The sequence below is a fragment of the Megachile rotundata genome, chromosome 13, assembly GCF_050947335.1.
Source record: "Megachile rotundata isolate GNS110a chromosome 13, iyMegRotu1, whole genome shotgun sequence".
Classification (NCBI taxonomy): Eukaryota; Metazoa; Arthropoda; class Insecta; order Hymenoptera; family Megachilidae; genus Megachile; species Megachile rotundata.
The window spans coordinates 14,673,456-14,691,072 of NC_134995.1; the positions used below are offsets into that span (position 1 = coordinate 14,673,456).

Here is a 17,617-nt window from a genome sequence, read left to right on the forward strand (position 1 = left end):
GAAAATTAAACATAGCACTGCATTAGGTTAATAGGAACAAGTTAGATTGAGTGTTAAAAAATGAATAAATGTAACCAAAATTACATATTCTTTTAATTTTTAACTTCTAAGCGTTTGATACTAACTTATAAGCAATGGAACAAAGTAAAGAGGAGTCTTCGCGAAAGGTTAGTATAAAATTAAGTTCAGTGTTTTACAAATTATTATGCATTCAACTTTATTAAATAACGATTTTTTACAATGCAGAGATATAGGAGAGAAGATCAAAAGGAAGAGAGTCCTTTTGATGTAGATGATAATTATGTACCTTATGTACCAGTTAAAGAACGTAAAAAACAACAATTAACTAAGCTTGGTAAACTCGGACAACTCAAAGATGATGCAGCTGTGGGTATTATTGGGAAAAGTAGTAGTGAAAATGAGAAAGATGATGGGGATGACGATGATGGACAAGTGTGGGGAAGAAAATCAAACATTTCTCTTTTAGATCAACATACTGAATTGAAAAAATTAGCAGAAGGTAGATAAGCATTGTATTTATTAAACAGTTTTGCTATGAATAAAGTAATTAATTAATAATAATTTTCAGCTAAGAAGGAAAGTGCTATGGAAAAGCAACTGAAAGAAGAAGAAAAGATTCTAGAAAGTGTAGCAGAGAATAAAGCTTTAATGGGTGTAGCTGAATTAGCAAAGGGTATTCAATATGAAGACCCAATAAAAACCAGTTGGCGACCTCCAAGAGCTGTTCTAGCTCTTGGAGAAGCAAGGCATGAGAGAGTTAGGAGAAAACTTAGGATTTTGGTAGAAGGAGATGATATTCCACCACCATTGAAAAGCTTTAAAGAAATGAAATTTCACAGAGGTATCTTGAATGGATTAGAACAAAAGGGTATTATTAAGCCCACACCTATCCAAGTTCAAGGAATACCTACTGTGTTAGTATACATTTAGTGTATATTTGTAAATATTTTTTATGGCATTGTGGATTTAAAATATTTGTTTTCCTTTGTTATATTACAGATTATCTGGTCGTGATATGATTGGCATTGCCTTCACTGGCAGTGGGAAAACATTGGTATTTGTTTTACCTATCATAATGTTCTGCTTAGAGCAAGAAGTAGCTATGCCATTTGTAAGAAATGAAGGACCATATGGTACAACCCTATTAAAAGTAGAAACAAGGAAAGAGTATGAACAAAAGAATAATTTACATCTCTTTTTTGCAGGTTTAATTATCTGTCCGTCACGGGAATTGGCTAAACAAACTTACGATATTATTCGGCACTACACAAATAGTTTGCGTCAAGCAGGCTGTCCTGAGATACGTAGTTGCTTAGCAATTGGAGGTGTACCTGTATCTGAATCTTTAGAAGTTATTAATAAGTAAGTAATTTAATAGTACTTTGCTTATTATTTTTTCGTATTATATAAAGTACTAATATTATTACAGAGGCGTGCATATCATGGTAGCTACTCCTGGGCGATTAATGGACATGTTAGATAAAAAGATGGTAAAACTTAGCGTATGCCGTTACCTGTGTATGGACGAAGCAGATCGCATGATTGATATGGGATTTGAAGAGGATGTGCGAACGATTTTCTCGTTTTTTAGGGTACATATATTTTACCGTAATACTTTTTATATCATATCATATGTATGCTAAAGTTAAACATTTCTTATAGGGTCAAAGACAAACATTATTATTTTCTGCGACTATGCCGAAGAAAATTCAGAATTTTGCTCGTTCAGCGTTAGTAAAACCCGTAACGATCAATGTTGGTCGCGCGGGTGCCGCATCTATGAATGTAATACAAGAAGTTGAATATGTGAAGCAAGAGGCTAAAATCGTGTACCTTCTGGAATGCTTACAAAAGACCCCACCACCGGTACTTATATTTGCCGAGAAGAAACAAGATGTGGACGCTATCCATGAATATTTATTACTGAAAGGTGTTGAAGCAGTAGCGATACACGGTGGAAAAGGTTTGTTACTATTTTACATAACTTCCTCAGATATTTTATTAAACATTTATTTAATCGTTTAACTGGTGTTTTTATACAGATCAAGAAGAAAGATCGCGTTCTGTAGAAGCTTTCCGACAAGGTCGAAAAGATGTATTGGTGGCAACGGACGTTGCATCTAAGGGTCTTGATTTTGCCGACGTACAACATGTTATAAATTATGATATGCCAGATGATGTAGAAAACTATGGTAATTTATTACCTCTTTATAAATATTATATAGTGACTAGTTTAATGATTAAGTAAGTCGTTTTTTTGTACAGTACATAGAATCGGAAGAACCGGTCGTTCTGGACGAACTGGAATAGCAACAACATTCATTAATAAAGCAAACGATGAATCCGTGTTACTCGATCTTAAACATTTGCTTATGGAAGCAAAACAAAAGGTTCCACCGTTCTTATTGGAACTGTGTTCGGAAAACGAGAAGTATCTCAATTTGGGAGGTATGATATCACATTTCTTTTTTTTGTTATTAGACGAAGAAATATTAAATTGTTTTCACTGTGTTTCAGACGAACGTGGGTGCAGTTATTGTGGTGGTCTTGGTCATAGAATCACAGACTGTCCCAAACTTGAAGCCATTCAAAATAAACAAGCATCCAATATTGGACGCCGCGATTATCTGGCCAGCAATGCAGCTGACTATTAAGTGTGTAATCTTGGACAATATTTTGTATATATTTTTTACAAAATTATTCTTTAGATTTTATAAGAAGACGTTTTAAACATTGTAAAAGTAAATGTGTAAATAATTTCGTAAAATGGTTGTCAATAATTAATGAGCCAATAAAATTTAATTCGAGTTATTTCTTTTGCCCGTAAGTCGATATACTTATACATAATAGAGGTTGTGTCCACGATGTTTTTATGTTTTTGTTGTCAAGAGGTTTGACTACGATTATAGTGCACGCAAGGAATAGTTAATTTCCCAACAAATTGTCTACGTTTTAATTGTGCAATATGATATTTAACGAAGACGATGGAAAGGACGATGAATATTTCAAAAGAATCAAGGAGCAGAAGGAAGACGAGATGGAGGAACGACGACGATTGTTAGTGAATAAGAGTGAAATTAAGCAGCGTTTACGTGAACGTCATATAAAACGCCAAGAAGCATCAGAAATGGAAGAAACTCAACAGGCTAAAGAAGCTGCTAAGTTAAAAATTCAACAACTTGAACTGACGGAACGACTAGCTAAAGAATTGTCATGTCGCAAATGTAAAAGGCGTGTACTTTAATTACATCGTTGTGAAGTTGCCGTATTAACGCGTCAATTTATTGTTACAATACAGATATCGAGCATCAAGAAGCGTCGAAAGCCAGGAAGAAGAAATATACTTCTTCAAACAGTGCATTGGAGAACATACACGATGAGTTAATCAAAGAACGAAAACAAGACGAAGAGACACATACTCCGTCATTCAGTGGGTGGTGGTTCAGCGAAGATTCTACAGTAGAGCAACAAGTGAAGAAGATAAATTATAGAAGAGAGCTGCAAAACCAGCTGATAAATAATCGTCGTAAATTGCGCGAGGAAGCAGAAGAGAAGCAACGAGAACGAAAGATAATGGAAGAAGTTGGTGAGACGTTACACGAAGAGGATGTAAGAGCCGAAAAAAGAAAACGAGAAGTTGCCGCTTTGTTGCAAGCAGAAAAGGAGGCGTTTCTTAAAACTCGACAATTTTGGAAGGAAAAACGAAGGGAGGTTTTGAAGCAGGAACACGATGAGATTTCGAGGATCATTGCCAAAAAAGAGGCCCAACGAAAGAGAGAAGCCGAAGAAAAGGTAGAAAAGAATTAAATAATAGGTTGTCTGTCATAAATATTACCGACGTTTTGCAATTTTCAGAGCGATACTCGTGCAGCCAAAGAAGCAATGGTAGAAAAACTATCGAAATACTTGATGGAAGAGGAACGTAAAAGAATAGAACGAGAGGAGATCTGTCGTGAATTGTACTTAGCAGAGAAAGAAGACGAATTGATGAAAAAGACAATGCAGTTGACAATCGAAAAGAAACGAATTGCAGGGGAACTATTGCAGGACATGGTAAAATTATTATCGCGTTGCATATCAATTACGTTTCTTGAACAGGCAAATGATAATAGATGTAACTCATAGGCGAAACATCAGAAAGCCGCTGCCGAAAAGAAAGCAAAAGAGTTGGAGATCGATGCGGCTTTCGTCAAATACTTGGCCGAAGAACGAAGAAATCTAGAGGAAAGGAAACGACAGGAGACTCAAGCACGACGCGAAAGAAGTATAATTTCATAGAATCTTTTAAATACAAAGATAGGAATACTATTATATTTTATTTTTAGGTATCCAATATCGAAACGAGTTGAAAGAAGCTATGGCTAGAAACAGGGAGCAACGCGCGAAAGACTCTATAAAGATCGATGCAACTGAAAATTTATTCACATGGGGTAACGGTGATGAGGACCGCAAACTGAAGTGCTACTCGGAATCTGCCCTTGACGCTTTGAAATCTCAAGAGAACAAGAATGCTACCTCTACATAGATTATTCGTTTCTTTTTATCTCTGTCACTAACCAGTGACAACAATATCGGATAATCAGAATTTAGGTTCATAAAAAATTCTCAAGCATCTTAAGGATCATTTCTACGCTATTTATTGGTATACAGATATATACAATGATTAGCGAAAGACATTGCTCTCGTGGCTCTCTTATTTATACAAAGTCCGTGTAAAAATACAGCAGCCCCATCTTATATCGGATATATAAGTACGTGATAAATTAACAGTCTCGCCTCGTAAGTGTTCCAACACTGGAAAATCAGACGGGAACAACCGGTTAACGAATTCTGTTCTTCCTGCCAGATTTTATTTGTCGGTCGAGGCAAATAAATTCCTCGAGCGATCTTTCACCCCTTCTGTTCTTGAAAATTACGAATTCAATCCTATCGTTTGACTCGTTGATTTTTTTTTCTTGAAGAATTTGAAAAAGAGAAGGGGTTGAAATAACTATGTCAGAAGCACCCGAGTGTTAGAAATGACTACAAGTATGAACGTTAGTTTTTCTCGGTTGACAGTTGCCATGGTCGCTTATAAACTAATTAATCAATCGTTTCGTAACGACAACAAGTAGATTAGTAACTATTAGTTAAAAACATTGCGTGTTGGGAAACGATGACACTCTGAAAATCAATTCGTAAAACGAACATTCCTGAGATCGTAGAAAAATTATTTCGTCGTTTCCTTTCGAGGAAGATGATCGTAAACTTCGATACGGGTATACTACGAGTTCGACACTACGTTATATCTTAAATCTATGGAATTTATGTATCTTCACTCATCGAAGTGGTTGTTCGATGTTCGGCTCTGACCTATAGCTCACTTTTGTGATCGATAAAATTGAAAAATCCGTGAAACATCGATGGATATAAACAACGAGATAATCAGGCGACATGGCCACTGGTTCAGAACCGGTGAAGTTCACGAATTTAACACAGATTGGTCTTAAAAGTAAAATCACATTTTCTTAGACAACCCATTTGCCTACATTGACTCGCTGTTGTTTAATTAACACGATTTATACGGCAGCTTTTCTCGAGCGAAACAAAGCGGGGAACACAGAATTAATCTTTTACGCTCGATAAATGTTAATCAACGCTTATTCAAATAAATTCTTGTTTCTTAACTATTCGCTTACATGGTATTAGGCCAATGGGTTAATCAAATATTAATCACGGTCGAATTAAATAGTCGATTGGTCAATGGAATTTCCAATTACGAAGAAAAAACCGACCATTAATTCGCGCGTGTTCGCTAAACGTGTATATATATAAACTCATGTAAAAGTAAAATCACATATCCTTAAATATAAGTACACGTATGTCACGTTTGTATACACACAAGCGGATTTTTTTTCTTTTCAGTTTACTCGCAGCTCTAACATTTCACTCGGAAGTGGGCAAACGAAGCACGAGTTCATTTATGGCGGAACTCCACTTATGTAAATAAAATTATATCACTGATCGTAGGATATACAGTTACAAGAGCTGTAATATTTTAATCGTTGAAAGTCTAAAGAAAGATTTATTGTATAATTTTGGCAAAACCTTACTGCAGTATCAAGGGAAATGGAACTTCACCATTCTTGCAAAATTTTTCACTCGACAGAGTTCCTATGTTCGAATCACTTTGCGTATAATCTGTTCTTAATTATTTTCTTATAATTATGGATTTCGGAGTATAGGTTTGCCCACCTTTATCACTTAATGTTAAGACCCACCGTAGATGATCAAAATTCGTTAAAACATATGTTACTATTTTGCGTACAAGTACTTTTTTGAACAGATAATTCTCGCAAGTCTCGAAGTACGTTTCGTAGAAGTTTGCATGAAATTGATGAGCTACCTTTAATGCTACTTAAGACCAATGAGATCTTTAATGAAGGATTAAGCGAACAAGAGCGTACCGAGATAAACTTGAGTACTAGATTTTCGATTGATTTCAGCAAAGGATAAGAGTAGATTGATCCGCGAACGAAGGGAACTTAAATTCGATTGGACGTGCATAGGTTGAACCCTTTTGCCTCGGTGAAATAAGGGTTAAAAGTTAAGTTAGAATACTAATCATTGTTTAATATAAATGAAACGAGGCAAAAGCGACAAGGAATGTTTTCACGGACGCAAAATTATTTTCGTACAGTATTAAGCATATGGACTAATAGCACCGCACGATAGTAACAAAAGATTTGATGAAGCTACTTCACGTTAAGTTTCGATCGTTTTCAACACTTAAGCGAAGGAATGTAATGAAACTCATGGAAAACTTATCGGAATGCGCATCGTTAAGTCTCGTATCTTGTATACAGTCTCAAAAATATAAATAGCTCGACGAGTTTTCTCATCACTTTACGCATTGGAAATGCAAATATTCCGGCAAGGTTTACACCACGATTAGGAGTTGCCGGAAATAGGAACCATGAGAATAGTATGTTAGATCAACAGCAAGCGCAGGCGATGAAATATTGTTCGGTATTGTTGTTCTTTTTGAAGGGGAGATTCGTAAAGCAGCTACCTACGAACTTGCTGTTCTTCTCACAACTATTGTGTCGCCAAGGAAAACTTAAAGAAAAAACAAACGAAAGTTCTCTTCCGACCGCGAGATCCCTTTTCCCAAGTTTCGAGCAGCGGTGTACGATAGGCACGATAATAGTAAATAGTTTAAAGTATCTCTTATCCTCTTGAAAATACGTCGATAGATCACCTATGAAAATTCGCTATTCGATCCGATCGAACGCTGATCCCTGAACGGTGAAGCCCTGCGATCGCAAACGAATGAACAAATCGACCTTCGGCGAAAGGAAATTTCTAGGCTAAAGCAGATCCTTGCTAAGACTCGAATCTCTTCTGCCTTCTCTGCACCCACGATTGCGGTAATCCTTTTTAAAAAGGATGAATATAATTTGGCCCCTTTTCTTTGGAAGAAGAAAACTTGGCTTGGATCGTTTAACTAGCACTTCCATTAAAACGCGCGTGTGTCCGTTTGATCGATCGATCACGACAATCGATCGAGAACGAGGATTCACGGAGATAAACGTCGTCTTATCGCTAGGAAGACGTAGAAAAACAGCGAAAAGCGTACAGGACGCGTATGTATTGCCTGCTTCTCGTCACGCGTACTTACTCTTAAAAAAATACATTTCAGCTAGAACGGAAGAAGCTCGTTCGGGGTTACGCTTTAAGAAAACACGTCCAGCAGCCATTAAAACTAACGCGATAAAATGGACCTGGTTGTTTCACGCGCAGTTTCACCGGCAACAAGCAGCTTCCTATTTTGATTTCTTATTCTAATCGATCGTTGCGCTTGTTGTTGGCGAAACCGAAATCGAACCAGAGGATGGCATGCGAAATGTCCACTCGTAATTAGTCGGACGGGATTTCTCGGTGCACCAAATTTGTCCTTTTCTATCCATACAAGTTTCCTCCTGTTGCAAAGATTCCTCTAAATAGATCCGATAAATCGTCGTTCGTTCACCGCGGTCACGTATCCGAGAAGAGGAACTCGCTCTCGGACAGCAGCACCTCCAAGTCGGAAGGAACAGTGTGTAAATCAGAATTGGCCGGTTCAGGTAAATCACCCGCACCGTTTCCGATCCCTGTAGGTGCTATTTGTCTGGCCCTGCCTATTCTGACTCTGTCCTTCTTCTTCACCGTCTTCAAAAGCACGCCCGTTCTCGGAAGCTTTGGTCTGCTGCTCGCGTTTGCCACCAGGGCAGGCACCTGTGCCACCTTGTCCGACTTTCGTAGCTTCACGCTGAATTTAAACGGCGGTTTATAAATCACTTGCAATTTAGCTCTCTCTTTGCGCGCGACAGGGTTGACCGTGAGCTTCGGATCCCTAGGTTCGGTCGGCCTTCTCGATGTTACTTGTCTGGTGGCCGGTAACCTAGTCCCCGCGCTGGTCAGACCTACAGGAGTCGATTTACTCTTTGGCAAACCGTTCGCGTTCGTTCTCGTCGCGTCTGGTCGACAATGAGACGACGCCAGTAACCAGGAACGGACTTTGCTTTTCGGATCAGCGTTTGGCTCGGTTTCCTTCTCGGTCTGAATCGCCGAGTAGTCGATCACTTCCTTCTTGTGTTGCTTCTTGCGTTTCCGTTTTTCGTTGTCCGAACTGTTTGCCGCGTTACTGGACGAATTTTGCTTATCCCGAGCAGAGAAGGTCTTCTTTCGTTTATTCTCCTGGGTCACCGCCGTCGTACCCTCTGCCGATCTTTTTCTAGTGAAGTCCTCGTTGGGATTCGCGGATGTCCTCTTCGTCTGGGGCTGCGACTGCTTCTTCTTCTTCGACGCATCTTTGCCGGCTTTATCGGCCGAGTTCGCGTGCGAATCCTTATGCTTTCGGTGTCTCCTCTTCTCCCTCACTTTTCTGCTGAGCGGAAGCTTCGCACGCACCGCTGGTGGGTGTACCGTGACACCCTCTGTCCCTTCTGGCGGAAGACGTACCGTTTCCGTCGTCGAGCTGTGTATTATCGTGACCGACTTGAGCTTCGGATCCGGTCGTTTGCCCAACAGTCGCATGCTCACCACCTACGTACATGAAACGCCATATGTGAGAAGCATCGACGGTGACACACAGTTCGTTCTACCGTTGTTGAATACAGTAGCGTAATGTCCATACGAGACTACGATACTGCTAGCATGTTTGCATATTCGATAATGAAAAGCTTTCGAAACGTTAAAGGCAAGTTTACGATAATTCCTCAGGGATTCTATGAACATAGCTAGCTGATTACACCATAGATTCTATTCTGTCCCTAGACTTACTCTCGACACTTTTCTTATCCGAGTTTCTCCTGCATCGTTTCTGGCGTAAAAATCATTGATCATATAGTAACATTGTACCGTTAAACATAGATATTCGAAAGTATGGGGCAAAGAGATTAATATTAAATGGAAGGTGAAAATAATACGCACCAGTAGAGATATCGCAGCCAGAATGATCAGCGCAGCTGCGTACCAGTGGTTAACGATCCAACGACGGAAATTGGCAAGACTTTCGTCCGATAATAAAAGCTTCCTCAAAGTTGCCAAAGGACCACTCGGATCGACCTATGCATCGGATATTCATATTTAACATAATCGAACGAATTGGATGGTTCCATTATTTATTATTTCAATTATCATGGTACCTCTCGACATTTCTGGAAGACATCGCAGTACCCGTTGTAATCGTTGCACGGTGTTCCCGGCTTCGAGAACATGTCCGGTATGTCGTAGGGTGGAGAGTTCCAATCGAAAGATGATCTGTCGGTGTGAGAATCATCGTCAATAGTTTACCTTTCAATTCTGGTTAAGATAAATAAAAGAAGAACATGTATGATATCGTACAAACAAGGCTGATTCTCGCCGGGAAGACGGCAACAAAGTTCGCAAGCTTTCGTCTGTAGATCATTTGGTCCTGGTAGACACTGGCAAGATTCCAATCCGTACGCGAGGCAGATACTACCTGTACATTCCTACGAAGAGAGAAGTTAACTGATCTATGCGCTCGCAAACAGTCGGTTAAATCCGCGACTTTATGAACACTTTAATCACCGTTGCAGAACACGTTTCACGGAATACTCACTCCCATAAAGCAAACGAATTCGCGATTACAGATTGTCTTGTTGGGTTTGTTGATGGAAGGAGGACAATACGGCGTTCGACCATCGCAGAAACTGGCGTCGCGGCAACCATTGTCGTCCCTGCATTTGTCTCCGAATCTTAAATTACACTCGGCGGTACAGCACGGACCCTGCAAAGACAACATTGTCGAAATACCGTAGGAAAGATGCACCGAAGACTTCTCTCGAATTAACGTACTTGACTAGGACTGCAAATTGACCCTGGCGTGAGCGTGCACGGTGTCTCACCGGCTGGTGGATACCGACGTTGAGGAAAGCAGCACGAGTCTCTGCAATCTTCTTCCCATCCGCAGTCGCATTCTTCGCCTTCCTCGACGACGCCGTTCCCGCACAATGACACTTGCGGTTCTGGAACACGTGTACTCCTTTACGTCGAACGATCGAGTGCAACGTAAACTCTATATTACCGAGTGCTTTATAGGATGCAATTGGAATGATGCACTCTCTGAGGATGTTTCAAAATTTGATGGACTTTGAAAGAAGGATATTTTGAACGAGTTACGCGTTGAAAGGAGAGACGTTGGATATTAATAAAGGTATAAAAATAACGCGTAGGTATTGGAAACTGACCAGTAAAGCAGCCCTTCGGGGATCGAGCTTTGCTATTCAAAACTGGGTTTATAGCGCTCAGGCTGCACGGACTGAAACGATTATTGTTACGCTTGTCGCCACTGGTAGCACGAGCGAACATAATGAAGTTTCCATCCTCACCGCCGGGCGTGCATTGTTCCGGATCGTGCTGAAACAAAGTAAAGTGGCGGCTTTTGTTACGCGAGTATCGACAGACCTAGAAAAACACAGGCTACGCATCAAGCTCTCTTCCACGTAGGCCGAAAGAAAGGCACGGTCGTGTGCTATCTCGCGGAGGAAACGGGCACGTGGAAGTAGATGCACCGTTTTACCGAACCAAGTAATACCGAGGGAAACGGCCAAGACTCGTCATTTTAGGTAGTTACGTTGCTACGTAGAGCGAAGTGACGTCGTACTTACCGGCGAACCAAAGTTGTGACCAATCTCATGGGCCAAAGTGACGTGAGAGACTGCAGGTGGTACGTGCTTGCCGTAATTCAATAAAGTTACTATTCCTGTGTTCAACGACTTCATGCTGCCGCGATAGTGCTGCAACCATTATACGTTTTAGATGTTAATTTTAAAGAGAAGCTCTTTTTTATGGGCTCGATGCGTGAAACATATTCTACAGATAACGGCAACTAGTTCGGTATTCTTGATGGATAGTAGCCTTACCGACCAGTCTCTCGACATCGGTTAATAAACACCTAGATTGGACTTACTCCGTTCTTTTCGCAAACTCCGCCAGCATTTTTCAGGTCACCGGTCCAGGCGAGCCCCAGAGTTCCCATCTCGAAGTCGCGATATGTGAACATGTAAGCTAAGCAGAACGCGTCGTAATCCTCTTCTGTAACGAAAGGATACCGATTACGTCGACTCGAATCGCTTCGAATGCAGAAACGTTGGAAAGTTCGAAAGGCTCCGGAGGCCTTGATCTTTCGTAAAAAGAACTTATTTACCGGAGAATAGTTCCAGATACTTTTCCACGCCGTAATTTCCCGGGAATCGATAATTGGGATCCCTCAACGCGTCCTCGCTGTGAACTTTCACGCGTTTTATCATGAAACTGATGTTGTCCGGTCTCCCGTCCTGATTAAAATCTGCAAAAAATAAGAAATAATATAGCGTCCCTTGTCGATACTTGTATCCCGAACCTACGAAAGCTCTCGAGCATTTCCCGAGCTATCTCTCCCTTCTAATAACCGGATCTACTCGAGAGTTAAGCTCTTCTAAAGATGGATTTCAAGACGGACGGTTAAGTTACAAATGCTCGTCGACCGAGTTCGAGAGTCTTGTTTCTTTCGAGTGGAAATAATTCGTATTTCAGATTAGATTGGTGGACATCGAGCAGCGCTGGAAATCGGGAGAGTTAGATTTACCGGTATGCTTGTAAATCGAGTTGACCCTCTGCACGTGTCTCGTCATCACCTCGATGCAAGCTTCCTCCGTGCCGTATCGCGCGAAAAATTGATGATCAGCTTGCAGATAGAGCATGCAGGTAGTTTTCCTCGGATCCACGGTTGCTCGTTTGTGTAAATGCCTCGCGATACGATCACCGTCGTTCCTGCTGAAACGAAACAGCGACAGATGCAACGGGGGATGTTCAGGAAAGATCATTTTTTATGTCGGCTGGAAACGAACAAATCCTTTCGTTCGCGCTATAATTACACGGCTATGACTGTCAATTTTTCCCCAAAGATTTTTTTTAATTCCAAGAAGTAAATACTTCGATTTTCGTGATTTTTGTTATGGGAGCAACACTCACGTATCTGTACGTGCCACGTTTTTCTCTCTCTCCGATGTTAAAACCCTTGCGCTGTTTTCCTTCGAGTATAGTGCGAGCTTCTCGCCGAGCAATGGTTCGTAATACGTTCGGGAATCGTTCTCGAAACTGTTCCTCCTGAAAGATACACAGAGCTTCGAATTCCGTGTCTGCAGAGATACACCCGAGTGTATCGATACTTTAATTCGTGCAATTTTTAGTACATACACGGGTAATCGAGTGCACCGCGTGCATTTGTCTTGGGACATCCAAAAATAAAGCTCTTCAATATTTGAAACGATTAAGCTGTTAAATTTCTATTTTAAGCGTTTTTACAAAATAACCATTTAAATATAAATCGGTCGACTATTTTGAAGAAATATCGCGGTTAGCTAAAAGGGTGACAGACGAAACGCTTAAACTGATTAAAGCAGACGCTCGTAAAGGTTAATTGCCAACGATTCGTCCGGGAATGTTTGAAGATTCGCGGTTTAAAGCTCGTTAGATCTAGCTGCACGCTTAACGTACGCCTACGAATAATGCGTCGGAGAAATTGCTAACGAAATTAGCGCGAAGGAGCACCGGTGTTCCGAGTTGATAAACCTCAGACGGTGTAGACGCTCAGCAACAACCTGGTCCCTTTCTCTCGTTAGATCCATTCTCATTCTCGGTTAACGTAACACGATTATTTACCTGGCACGTTTTACATGTGTTATCCTGTTACATTAACGAACGCGTTGCCTACGAGTCATTCTGGAAATCTGTTTTCCAAATCGCGTCAGACGCAAATCGTTTCTCATGCATGAATCATCCGCGACGTCTTACGAATTAATAAAGAGCTGTTGCAATCTTTACTAGTTCCTCAGAAATTATCGGGATTCGAACGCATCGATTCCTCGAATCGAACACTCACCTTTCCGTGAAATCGCGGAGGGTCTCTCGATGCAGCTGATGACTGGCACACGGAATTGTATGTCGCGGGGTGAGAACGTCCGAGGCTCGATAAGCGATACTGTGATACGGTGGCGAGGTGTTTTCGCGCTTGTCCAGGTATCGGTTCGTAGGCTCGATGTAGTATTCCTCGAATCTGGTGACGACGGTGCCGTCGAACAGGCCATCCTCCGTTACGACACCTTGCACCAACGCGTTCTCGTCTTCTGCAAAATGCATCATTCGGGTTCAACGTTCGAGGGCTCCTTTCAGCTCCGACATACAGAGTAATAGCATAAATGAACAACGTCCTTTAAAGACTTTACTGCGCGCATTTTGAGTAGAAGGATATTGTTCAACTATACGATGCTGGAACGTTTGGCATTTGCCGTTTTTGAGATGACCTTTTCCACGACACGGAATCATCCCGTAGGTGTAGTAAAAAAGAACGAAACTTTTTATTGTTTTACGGAACAACACACCAACATGTCAAAATATTGACATTTCGCAGAAACGATGATATTCATTTTTGAAGCCTCGAAGTCAAGTAAATTTGATATATTTCATTCTAGTCGAGTACGAGATGGAATATTTAATGATATGTATCCAACAGGTTCATCTTTTATTCCGTAGTTGAATTATTCGACAAAATCAATATTAATGTCGATGTATTAAAACGTGCCGGACTCGAATTTTCTACGTACGTAATCGCTTTGACTAAATAACGGTAATTCATTTTCTGATACAACGATCCGTGGAATTACGCTTGTTACCGAGGGAACGGTCACGAATTATTTCCCTCGAAATACAGTATAAAGGATTTGAGAAAAAAAGGAGGAAGAGAAAAGAAAGAAGGGATTACAGAAGCGGAGAAAGTCTAATCCGCGAAGGGACCGTAAGAGAGAAACATAAAGGACTAGCAGGACGATGGGTTCGTCTACTCGGACTGTGTTCGAGAGAATTTATCGCGAGATAGATCGACGTTTTTGCTTTTCTACTCGAACGAATTGACCGTGCTGGTGTGCGTTATCGACGCAATATCGTTTCTTTTTCCGGAATAACATCGCGATGTCAGGGAAAATAAGCAGCACGTTTGGGAATTTGTTTCCCATAACAAACGAAGATATTTCGTGGGGGTTCCGACGAAATATTTATGAAACAAATACCTACGTATACGCGAATGGTTAAATACCTAAGTAACGAAGTATACGAAGTTGCGAGATGTACGAGTCGTCAAAGTTACAATGAAAAGAAACATCTCCTTTAGAATCCACTGAAATCCTTGTTAAAGTTAAAATCAACCCTCTGCTTTTCCCGTAGCGACTACGTTTATTCCAGTAATTGGCTATTCGCACGGAAATCGAGCGAGTCGTCGTCTATTTAGATTCAGGGAACTCGGGGATAACTTCGTTCCGTGTCTCCACCTTCGTCGGGGGTTTCGCTTCCGGGTGAAGCGATAGATTTCCGAAGCAAACTCTCGAATCGAAAATTGTCTCATCGTTGTCGAAGCGCCGTAGCGAGAAGAAGACAAAGCGAACGAGCGACGAAAGAATGGTATCCATTTCCGTCATAGCTGTCTTCTTTCTCGAGAATTACACCGTTCCGTCGATTTCATAATTTCCGGGCGCATCGTTTCTTCGATACGACGGAAAAGTAGGTCGAAAAATTTCGAAGCGTACGCGTTGTGTTACCCACATGTCTACATCCGTACATTCCCGATGAGGTATAAAAGAAATTGTAATAGAAAGGTCTCGGAGGGAATGGAGTTAATTATCGAATTAAAGACGGGATTCATCGCGGGCCACGGAAAGAAATATAGCTCGGCAGACAGCGGAACGAACAAACGAATTATCGAAAGGCTTTTTCCCTGCAATTAAGTGTTTTAAATCCCCCGATGGGTAAATTCACCCCTCATGCTAATCGATACCCTCTAACAAAGGAAACGATTGAACAAAGGGTTCTCCGGCTCGAACGATCTCCTGATGCACAACTACGGGACCAATGAAATTACCATTTAAGAGAAAATCGAAAATTTCTCCCTCGAACACTGGCAATCAAGCGCGAAAAGAAAAGTACGCTCTCATTACCTCGCGATACATCCGGACAAATTTTCCTGTTTATCCCTCGACCGCCGATCTGTGTTCTCCCTTTTAAACCCTCGCGCAAACGCTGCCATTTTCACGAGATCATTTAATCCTGCACAAATTCGCGGTGCATATAAAATTCGGATTCTTTTTTATCTCGGACTCGTTTCTTTTACTCTCGGCTTCATCTCGAAATCGATTCGAACCATTTTCGTGTACGATACTATATTCGGTAAAATTTGCGAGCTTCTCCGACTGTCTCGATTGGATCGGCCTATTTACATACGCTCGATATCATTCGTTCAAACGATTCCGTGGAAAATACACACCGTACGCGCGCACGCGATCTAAAAACATTTAACTAGCGAAACGCGATTTTGCATATCGTGGAAACGCGGTTGTAAGATTCCGTCGACAAGAATTTCTAAATTCGTTTTCCTCGAGATAGCTCGATTAAGTTTCATCGAATCGAAAGACGAATTTCGATCAATCGGGAGTGTACCAAAGTCAAGTAAATTCACCTTCGACGGTCTTACGACACGTAAGAAGTCTTAAGAATCCTGTATAAGTCTTCGCAATTCAATTATTCGGACTTATATTACGCAAAACTCTGTAATAATGGAGTGCAACTTGCGAAAAACAAGTTTACATAGAGGTGTACCGAGGTTCGAGAAGAGTAGTTACATGATAGTATTACGCTAATAGAATTACGTGGTATTATACCGATGGATATAAAAGTGTTGCTTCCTGATTAGTATGCCAATCTAGAATTAGCGGATGCGAACAGTTATTATCGAACAAAGGTGTCGGCGAATGAAAGTCGATTCGTCAATTTAATATGGTAAAACTGTAATGCATCGACAACCCACGGTGTTGGAAACTTTCCTTTTATCCTCGTTGGAAAATGATGAAAACAAAAGACCAGGATAGTACCCCAGAGAATGGGAAGAAAATCAACGAGTCCCCCATCGAATTTCCCGACCCGGCTTTTGTTTCCGCGGTCGATGGGGGACAACCAGGGTTAATTCGATCCAATTTCATGCATCGAATTAACCCTTTTCGGCGCTGGCCAAATCCAATGCCCAACGATACAATGTCTTTTCAATAAATCACATTATGTGGAAGGAACAAATTATTATTATTAAAAATCGCGATAAAAATTCTATGGAAAGTCAAGTATAAATTTCGTACAAATTTTTACGGTTTATTCCTCTCGACCTTTTCGCAAATTTCCACAGCTAAATTAAAAACCAAGCAGTCTGCAAATTTTCATTGTTAATCAAAGGCCTACCGGACTGTAAAACTAGCATGGAATTTCCTTGCTTTATCGTGTAACGGTATAAAGAGCGTTCCCTCGTAAGTAGATAAATTTCAGAAACGTAGCTTATAGTAATAAATGGGTGGAAGTTATCCGCGCGTTGCGTTTTCTCTTTCAATTTTTCTGAAGGGAAGAAAAGAAAGAAATAAACGAACGATCCCTCTCCGTGGGGTCACCGTTAAAAATCCTGTCTGGCGTGAAATTATTTCCAAGCGTTGCCGGAGAAATCACGTTTCACTAATGCGATTAGTGTACCGAGCTTGGCGGGAAAAAAGGGACGGAAGAGGATGCGCTCGGGTATCCTTGAAAAACATCGAAGGAATACGTAATTACATAATAAACGTTAAGCCCGAGGATTCGCTAGCGAGCGTGATCGTTCAGATTTCGGAGTCGATAACGAGATCGTATGTTCCACCGCGGGAAACTTTAACAACCGTAAGTTTATCGTTCGTTCGACGATCGCGAACAGAATAGAATCTTACCATCTTGCCAATTTTTTTAGCGAGATCGTGATTTTAGCAGTTTAACGTTGCAACTAACGTGGATGGAGTACAACTATCGTTGATAATTTCGATACGAGAGGCGACTATTTGTCGCAAAAATGATACGTTCGAATCGAAAGTAAATTCGAGGGCAGCCAGGCAAGCGTTGCTTCGAACCTACGAGATAAACGATAATATTGTGCAACGGTGTATAATCGGTGAGAGAATAGGGTCGAAAAGAATAGAACGTTCGCAGGATGCAGCGAGGGAACTGTTTCAAGGATAGC

The 17,617-nt window shown here is 40.9% G+C and overlaps 3 protein-coding genes across 11 annotated transcripts in view; 2 read left to right on the forward strand and 1 right to left on the reverse strand.

The window, feature by feature from the left end:
* The first annotated feature begins 25 nt into the window (after positions 1–25).
* Positions 26–2,823, forward strand: abs (ATP-dependent RNA helicase abstrakt). Of its 2 annotated transcripts, XM_003704723.3 has the most exons (10): positions 26–167; positions 247–520; positions 590–935; positions 1,021–1,154; positions 1,227–1,383; positions 1,451–1,613; positions 1,684–1,984; positions 2,064–2,213; positions 2,287–2,469; positions 2,539–2,823. In XM_003704723.3, exons 1-10 carry the CDS (start codon positions 135–137, stop codon positions 2,673–2,675), a joined length of 1,878 nt encoding a protein of 625 aa, XP_003704771.1. In that variant the 5' UTR covers positions 26–134; the 3' UTR covers positions 2,676–2,823. The 2 variants fall into 2 exon arrangements, with proteins under 2 accessions (XP_003704771.1, XP_012143951.1); XM_012288561.2 differs by lacking the exon at positions 26–167 and having other exon boundaries at positions 241–520.
* Positions 2,824–2,960: 137 nt separating this feature from the next.
* Positions 2,961–4,633, forward strand: LOC100878114 (uncharacterized). Its single transcript, XM_003704703.3, has 5 exons — positions 2,961–3,245; positions 3,320–3,813; positions 3,877–4,074; positions 4,147–4,285; positions 4,347–4,633. The coding sequence occupies exons 1-5, from the start codon at positions 2,987–2,989 to the stop codon at positions 4,544–4,546; spliced, it is 1,290 nt and encodes a 429-aa protein (XP_003704751.2). The 5' UTR covers positions 2,961–2,986; the 3' UTR covers positions 4,547–4,633.
* A 2-nt stretch (positions 4,634–4,635) lies between these two features.
* The window catches only part of LOC100878229 (disintegrin and metalloproteinase domain-containing protein 10), a 29,412-nt gene continuing 16,430 nt past the window's right edge, over positions 4,636–17,617 (reverse strand). For 2 of the 8 annotated variants that reach the window (XM_012288555.2, XM_076538827.1), the window contains 13 exons: positions 13,430–13,673; positions 12,520–12,654; positions 12,134–12,321; positions 11,714–11,854; positions 11,477–11,601; positions 11,175–11,303; positions 10,755–10,923; positions 10,363–10,532; positions 10,127–10,294; positions 9,889–10,016; positions 9,690–9,804; positions 9,475–9,609; positions 4,636–9,087 (listed from right to left, as the gene is read on the reverse strand). In XM_012288555.2, coding sequence (XP_012143945.2) covers positions 8,038–9,087; positions 9,475–9,609; positions 9,690–9,804; positions 9,889–10,016; positions 10,127–10,294; positions 10,363–10,532; positions 10,755–10,923; positions 11,175–11,303; positions 11,477–11,601; positions 11,714–11,854; positions 12,134–12,321; positions 12,520–12,654; positions 13,430–13,673 — 2,897 coding nt within the window. In that variant the 3' untranslated portion in view covers positions 4,636–8,037. Of the gene's footprint in view, positions 9,088–9,324; positions 9,365–9,474; positions 9,610–9,689; positions 9,805–9,888; positions 10,017–10,126; positions 10,295–10,362; positions 10,533–10,754; positions 10,924–11,174; positions 11,304–11,476; positions 11,602–11,713; positions 11,855–12,133; positions 12,322–12,519; positions 12,655–13,429; positions 13,674–17,617 lie in introns of all 8 variants that reach the window. The other 6 variants (XM_076538828.1, XM_012288556.2, XM_012288557.2 and 3 more) reach the window with 6 other exon arrangements.